The sequence below is a fragment of the Microchirus variegatus genome (genome assembly GCF_963457635.1).
Source record: "Microchirus variegatus genome assembly, chromosome: 13".
Lineage (NCBI taxonomy): Eukaryota > Metazoa > Chordata > Actinopteri > Pleuronectiformes > Soleidae > Microchirus > Microchirus variegatus.
Window position 1 is genome coordinate 8355108 of NC_139814.1, and position 8165 is coordinate 8363272.

At 39.6% G+C, this 8165-nt stretch overlaps 1 protein-coding gene across 1 annotated transcript; it reads right to left on the reverse strand.

Annotated features, from left to right (window-relative positions):
• Positions 1–610: 610 nt before the first annotated feature.
• clic1 (chloride intracellular channel 1) lies at positions 611–7843 on the reverse strand. Its single transcript, XM_083900110.1, has 6 exons — positions 7800–7843; positions 5951–6060; positions 3708–3833; positions 2679–2785; positions 974–1155; positions 611–835 (listed from the first exon to the last, which is right to left on the reverse strand). The coding sequence occupies exons 1-6, from the start codon at positions 7839–7841 to the stop codon at positions 674–676; spliced, it is 729 nt and encodes a 242-aa protein (XP_083756236.1). The 5' UTR covers positions 7842–7843; the 3' UTR covers positions 611–673.
• Positions 7844–8165: the final 322 nt, after the last annotated feature.

Below are 8165 nucleotides of genomic sequence, written 5' to 3' on the forward strand. Positions count from 1 at the left end.
ATATACAGTCAATAGTCCCAATAGTCCCATAATAAGGGACTAATCGTAGTTGGTAAAGGTGGATCAGTGGGGCATTGTTTTATCGCGGGAATCACTTTGAATTACGTTTGTGTGAAAAACGGATGGATGGATACCGGAAAGCAGAGAAATACTGTAATTCTTAAACAGTTGAATCTTGAACTTACAGATATCGAAAGTGGAAATTATCTTGGAAAAAGGGCAGGAGCACTCAATCATTGAGCATTTTTTGACAAGTCTACAGCCATAAAATCAGAATAAATCATTATTATCATGATGGTCATAAGTTGGTTAATTAGAAAAGTAATGTATTATTTGTTGTAGTCTAAAAAAACAAAAATATTGCTATTAGCATATCACGAAATCATGGATTTTTAGATGGCTGACTGTCAGCTTTTGTGTGTATTTGTATCTACTTATCTTTTAAATTCCTCATTTCAAAGCTAAATACAACATAGATTATAAACATATAATGCAGGCAGATAAAAAAATGTGAAAATATCAACTTTCCTGCAATTACAGTACACTATATAAACAGAGAAACAGATCGATCACATTGCTTACAGTGAATCATTGATGTGTGCATGTGTTGTTTACTTATTATGTTTATGTTGTTCTGCTGGTGTATGTGTGACTTGTGCATCTTGCTGTCCTCCTACTTGAGAGCCTTGGCCACACAGGAGTAGGCGATGTGGATCTCCTGGTCACCAGGGCAGGTGGAGGCAAACTCCTCCCGCGCGTACGCTGCGTTCAGGTACCTCCAGAGGTTTGTTAGATACTCTGGGATGTTGAATTTTCGGTATTTCAAACACACCACCTGGAGTCAGCAAATTGTGCACCACAGAAGCTTTCACTTTCAGGCTGAACCCACTGGTTTATAATACTGTATATTAGATGTTATTAAATACTGTTCAGTTCATAATCTGTTTAAGCAGGGCTAAAAACAGAGGATTACCTTCACGATGTGGAGCTTTGGCAGCAGGTTGCAGTCAGCCAGAGTGAGCTCTTGGCCGTCCAGGAAGGGGCGGGAAGAGGAAGTGACCTCATCAGCGCTATTCTCGTCAATTTCATCAGGAAGTGGGGAGCCGAGGTAGTCGTCCAGCTTCTTCAAAGCCTTCAGCAGGCCTTTCTCTAAGTCTGAGTGCACATGCACAAACAAATGCTAAAATTCAGCATAAGATCAAAGATAAAGCAACAGTTTACCAATCCACTAATCTGCTCTCATTTTAGAATCTTCTGATTTACAAGACTTAAAGGTGCATTATGTAATAAATCTAAAGCAACTGGCCATAAAATCCTCCTAATATGTCACAGAAGACCAGGAATAATGTTCATATAACAAACTGAACTCACCAACAAAACTAGTACAACTAACAGTAATATTACAGTAACAGTAATATTTGCAGTAAAAAAAATATTTTTCGCACCGCAAAGTTTGTTTATGTTTTGAAATTATGTTTTGGCATGAGGCGCCACCTACCGCCGTCTACCAATCATAGCAGTCAGTAGAGTCTCAGCTGCTGAGCAACCATGGGTTGCCAGTTAAGTAGCTACAATTGAAATGAAACGAAAGGAAACCTAAAAGACCTCGGTATGAATGTCAAAAATGCCAAGAGAAAGTTTGCGGCAAAGCGAGGGTCTATATAGGACATGCTTTTGAACGGTGGAGAGAGTTTAAAGTTGAGAGGAATTTCAAAACGGATGCAGAATTGGCTACTCTTCTCCTAGACAGGTAAGTTCAGCCTGGCTAACAAAGTTAGCATCATAGCTCGACTGTCGAGTTCTGTTTTTAACTGTTCTCTTGGTTTTGGAGGCTGCCGTACTGTAGCACCGAATCGGGAATGGCAGCCGCTCCCGCAAAAATGAAGGACAGTTCTGTCAAATATCATGCATAAAGTTATTCCATCTGATATATCCATCCCTAGTTAACAGCTAATGTTACCATAAATTATTATACATCTTGATCTTTACTGAGAGAAGAGAATTGTGTGACTTAGAGCCACTCATTTATGATAAAACGCTCACTCCTCGCTCGTTGCTGACAGAGTTATATGTCAACCGCTCTGGCAACCTCGACCCTGGAAGGGAGGGGTGGAGTGAAAGGCGGATACGACTCGCCGCAGTGTTTTGATTTTGAGTGTAGTAACTGTTTTTGGCCACATTGTTACAGATGGCACCTTTAACTAAACTACAGTGACTTTTGCCACTTGACGTAGCTCAACACAGAGCTGAACATTATTTATAACTTACATGGAGAGGCAATTTAATTTGATTTTAAACAGCTGAATTATACTAATAAAGATATAGCAAATGAGACCACACGGTTGGTGTAGTGGTTAGTCTTCTTGTCTTTGCAGCATGAAGACCTGGGTTCACGACCCGGTCGGAACAAGGGCCTTTCTGCATTGAGTTTGCATGTTCTCCCGATGTGTGCGTGGGTTTCTTCCGGGTTCTCTGGTTTCCTCCCACAGTCCAAAAACATGCAGTATAGAGATGAGGTAAATTGTAATTGGACACTAGACCATGAGAGTGAGAGTAGGTGGCTGTTTGTTTATGTAAGTGTCCCTGGTGAACTGTCCAGGGTGACCCCGCCTATCGCCCCGTGTTAGCTGAGACTGGTAGAAGATAGATGGATGATATAGTAAATGTTGCCGACTTACTTTCGTTTGCCTGTGGGTTTGAGTTCTTGATGTAAGCAGAGAATTTGGAGAAGACGTCCATGCCTGCTGTGTTGGACTCTGGGTTACGAGCAGCCAGACGGGGATATCTAAGCAACAGAGCGATGGATAATAGTTATTAATATATGATAATCGCAATACACAGAAAACATACGGCGATAATGTTACTTTTGTAAGAAATCTTTGTTTTCATTATTTTAAATGTGGAGGAAAAGTGTAACCAAATTGTATTTGTGTGCAGCTTTTGTTTATTTTTACATGTATCCTTCAATAGTAACAGGCTTCAGCATCATATCAAAATTGTGTTTCTGAACATATTCTGTGACTTTAGAGCATTGGTTCTCAAAGTGTGGCCCGGGGGCCCAATGGCGGCCCGCAGAAACATTTCTGGCGTCCCGTAATGAATTACAGTTGATAGTTTTAATCCAGGAGCTACTAAGCTTGTTAAATGTTTATTGGACATTACTGGATACAGACCAATAAGTGTAAACAAAAATACTGGGTATTTACCTGGTTTCTATATGGTGAATTTTAGTGTATTATTGGGTTATAAGCTGGTAATAAGCAGGTAGCTACAGCCCCCAATTACTAGCTATTTACCCAGTAAATATATGGTAACAGAAATGTGTTACTTGGTATTAACCTGTAATTAGAAGGTAAGAACAATGGCCAAAATACTGGGTAATTACCCAGTAAATTATAAAGTGTTATTATATTAATGCTTAAATGACATTATATTAACGCTTATATTAAGCTAAACTGTAGAACAGCAATCTGGTCATTAAAATTATTACAAATGGGATTTCTTTCTGTTTTTTTTCCTCTTTTTTTTTCCCTTTGGCCCTCAGTCCAATGTTGGGTTCCTAAATTGGCCCTCAGGCATCAAAACTTTGAGAACCCCTGCTTTAGAGTAACAAAAACATGTTGAGTCATCTTTTTGACGCCAGACCGGGTGTCATTCGTCCTATCATTTCAGATCTCAAAACCACAAAGCTGTAAAGCTGAGATTACTTGGGAGGGCACAGTCTTTCCTCCAGGAACTCCTCGATCTTGTTGGTGTCGGTTTTCACCTCGCTGCCGTACAACAGGAAGGGCGGCTGAGCACCAGGAGCCAGGTCCTTCAAGATGTCCGGCTTCCTACAGATGGACAGGAACGGGAAACATCAGACAGAGGAAGGATAGTGAGAGAGTGAGTGAGAGAGAGAGAGAGAGAGAGAGAGAGAGAGACAGAGAGAGAGAGAGAGAAGGATTTTCCAGAGTGATACAAAAGAGGAGGGAACAAACTAAAATTACAAAACAGATATAGGCTAGATATAAACTTCAGGAAGCTGCTCATATCTTTTAATGCCTGTTAAATGACTGAATGACTCAAGACATTAAAACAGTAGGCGGACATTTCTCTGTTGTGCCAACAGAAGCTTGCAGCAGTGCCAGAGAAGAAAAAAAACATAACAATACACAATCAGTACGTTTCCATGCACATTCACCTACGCCGTTCAACAGGACTATTGTCCTTGCTCCAGTATATACATGGAATAGAGGGGAACTGATTAAACGAATGAAGTGTGTCCGCCTCCACTATGCTAGCTGGTAATACGGCCCCCTTTTTAGCTTGTTAGTATTATATAGACAATTTCTGGTTAGTTGTTAACAAGTCAAGCTCCATGACGAGTATTCCTACCAGTGCCGGCCCAAGCCTTTATGGGGCCCTAGACAGACTTCCCACCACCTCGGAGTAGCTGTGCTTCACTATTATTGATTCAAATGTAAAACTATATACAGCATAAATTGCATGTCATTTATACCAAACCAGTGGCACAGTGTCAGTGAAGCAATAAGTGTGGTGATACTGAACAAGTAAACCAGTTTAATCCTTCAACACAGAGTGTATCGCCGATGACACATTTGTGCAAAGCACACTTTGCATTTCGTTTCTACTACTTTGCAGAAGTTTCTAAAAGCTGAGAAGTTGCACTTCAAAGACAACATGTGTTTATTACAGTAATTTCACTCACGCTGTTGCAGGAAGCCGGCGGATCAGCGTCTTTGTCAACCATCGTCCACACAAAGCTTTGGTTTTTGAAACTTAGAACAGTTGCGCAAATGTGCAATTTTCAACTACAAGACAAAACCAAATAACTTCAGATACACACTATTTAGAGGTCTAAAAATATCTAAGGATATCTAGTGTCTCGCTATGTTTCCTACTGTATATTCACTTCAAAATATTAAATTCTTAAAGCATACAGAACATATCTCAGGCTCCTCAGTCCAAAAAGTGTACTGGCCTGGATTTCACCATTCTTTTATTATCTTTCTGTTATCTTCTGTGTCTCAGCTTATTCTATTATTTCCAGGTATAATACTGGGGTGGGAACTTTGGTGCTTGGGCAAAATGCCCAAGCAGTTTGTGTACGAATCTGATCTGAGTCAAGCATTATCTAGGTGCATTAGTCCGACTTTTAGAAAGTCAGTTTAGTACAGTTTCCGGCGTATTAACACTGGTCTGGTTTAAAGCTCACATAGAGTGGTCCTGTTGCACATGTTAGTTATGGAGGTCTACTTACATACATTAACTTGTTTTTATGGTCAAAAACCTCCTAGTTGCTGTTAACAAGCCGCTAGAAATCCTCTTTTCTGACGGTGTTTCCCAGCCACGATATTTCAGACTCAACTCTCACATCCAGAAGACAGAGTCTTGTGATTGGCCAGTACCCGGAAGTGACATAATCAGCACACCCGCTCTCAGAAGCGCAGCTCCCCCCAGTGGATGCACTGCTACTCATTATCAAAACATTGTTTTAACAATGTTTTAAAAAATAGCTTCTTCACGACTCCCCGCTGAAGTCCCTTTTATGACTTTGACCCGGAGTCAGACCCAGAGTCAGAAGACACTGTCGCTCGTGAAACACCTCCACAACGGACGTTATTCTTCTTCTGCGGTTCAATGTACGCAACCGGATGTGCCCGGACTAGTGCCCGGAGCAGGAGGATGCTGCTATTCAGGAGAACCGGGTTTTTTCAGAGCTCTCACTGAGCCCGAGATTACAAGAAAACACAGCGTTCTCAGCAGTAGCTGAAATGTTTGTTTAGAACCTTCAGAACTTCTTAAACAAGGCAAGGACGCAAATACACACTAAAAAACAGCGTTAATTGGAACTTCCGGTCGAGGTCCGCTTTAAGTCGAACTAAAACAATACTTTTTGACTAATGTCATGTAAATGTTCTGACAGAAGAAAGATGTGTGTTTTCACCTCTTCATGTCCACAGTCGTGACGTCAAAGGTGACTCCTTTCAGCCACAGCACCATGAAGAGACGCTGGGAGAAAGGACAGTTTCCGATGCTTTGGCCATCGCTCCCTGCCTTCAAAACAAAAACAAAAGAATTAAAGAGTTGAAAATGTACCAACGTGCAACATTTATGATGCCACTCTTTCATCTCGCTGAATCAAGCTGCAGCTACTGCTTTTGTAACTAGGTTGTTTATATTTATAATTTAAATTTAAACAATTGCTGACCATTTTAACAATGGATTAATTTCTGTCAATTGATGAGTTGACTGATCATTTTCCAAACACCCAAGTTTGGCTGATGACATTTTGTCTAAAGAGACAAAAAAGACAAAAAACTGCAAAATATCTGTCTGTTGTTACAGCTTCTCAACAACTCTTGGTTTCAAAACATCATAAGCCTGGACCGTTTTATTTAAGATAAAACAAGCACTTTAAATACATCACGTAGAGTTCGGAAAGATAGAAAATGTATATTCATTTTGACCCTGCATGGTCAAAACTGTTATAAACTGAATAAATAGAGAAAAACAAGCAGATCAGTCCAACATGAAAACAGCTGTACTGTAGCTTTTCGTCCTCTGAGGAAATGATCACACAGCTTTTGCTTTGTGTGGCTGAGGAAGTCATATTTCATGTAGTCACTGTAAAGCTTCCTCAAGGATTTGTGCTACAGCACATGAACATGAAGGCAGTCATAGTTAATCTAGAAAAGTCTTTTACCAAAGACAAGGTGAAACTAAACACAGATACTCTCGAGTTGAGAAGTTTTCAGAGCAACTTGATACAATATACGTAATAAAGTAAAATGCTTCTATGTTCCATGCCGATTTAAGGTGTGCAATATGAATGCAGACCATATTAGAAACAATTGATATGTTTGTTATCATGCTTGCATTACATTACAGTTGTTGAAATGTTAATGGAATATCACGTGCTAATGCTTTATCTTGTTTTTAAATCCATAACACAGCAATTATTGGGCTGCAACTAATGGTTATTTTCATAATGTACTTCTTTAGTCTGTAATATGCCAGAAAATCTTGAAAAATCTTAAGAAGCTGGAAAATTTAGAAAACCATAATGATTAAAAACAATGGCGATGGGTTGGACTCCACTAAATTGCAATCACAATTTTAATGTTATTACCAATTTCAAGCTTCTTAAATGTGAATATTTTATTGTGGGAATTTCTTTGCTTCACGGATGAAACAAGACATTTGAGGGTGTCATATTTTTCACTAACCAGCATTTCCTGTCATTTTAAACACGTTAACTGGCGAAATAATGCGTCGTGATAAAAATAACCATTACAGTTGCAGAGTTCTGCTAACGGAGGTGAATAGAAACCAGGGTTTAGAGAAGTTACAAGAGCATCTTTCAGCCATGATGAAAAAAACAAAAAAAAAACAGAAGAGGGTGGTGGTGAACCATGTGCACACAGAGGAATCATTATTGAGCATAAGGAGATACAGAGCCTGTTTTTGGCTCTAACTCACTCAACATGGGATTAGGCTGCCTGGCCAATATACTAAATATAGATTATCTTAATGTGCATTTAATCAGATTAGACTTCATGCTGTTTATAAGCCTGCTTGAGATGGTCCACACTGACATTGACTAAATACACTCCAGGGAGATCAAATATATTCATATAATATCAGTTTGTAATATTAATAACTCCGAATGCAGATAATATATATAAAAAAACACTTAAGTGTTTACTGCTGAAACGCAGTAAAGTCGCATTATGTCGCAGTGACAGCGTCACTTACAGGGCGTGACTTTTCTTTTCCATCATTCACTCGCTTACCTTGACAAAAAGTTCCACTTTGGGCTGAACTGCGTCGCTCATCTTCACCTGTAACGCACATTACTGTGTTTACTTCACAAATAACAATAAATCAATACCAATGTTGTTGTTGTTTTTTAAATCAACGAAAACAAGCGGTTCTGAAACTCGAGGCAGAGGCATCTTCCGCTGTACGACTGCCGCTGAAGAGGCGACAACTGACACAAGTGAAAGATTTGTAAGCGTCCGTAAACGCAGCGCGCGGTCTCTTTACAAAGTAACAAATGAATAACGCAGACGTTATAACAACGTTATAACAACGTTCGTCATTAATGAGTTTATTTGGAGTGACTTTGAATAAATTACCTCAACGTGCGTGGAGTCGTC

What these genes read in the sequence shown, in the direction of transcription:
- clic1 (XM_083900110.1), bottom strand. Translation starts at nt 7,841, where the DNA reads ATGAGCGACGCAGTTCAGCCCAAAGTGGAACTTTTTGTCAAG. An exon ending in AAGTGGAACTTTTTGTCAAG is followed by an intron (nt 6,061 to 7,799) that starts GTAAGCGAGTGA and finishes TTTGTTTTGAAG; the next exon opens with GCAGGGAGCGATGGCCAAAG. An exon ending in GAAAGACTGTGCCCTCCCAA is followed by an intron (nt 2,786 to 3,707) that starts GTAATCTCAGCT and finishes TCTGTTGCTTAG; the next exon opens with ATATCCCCGTCTGGCTGCTC.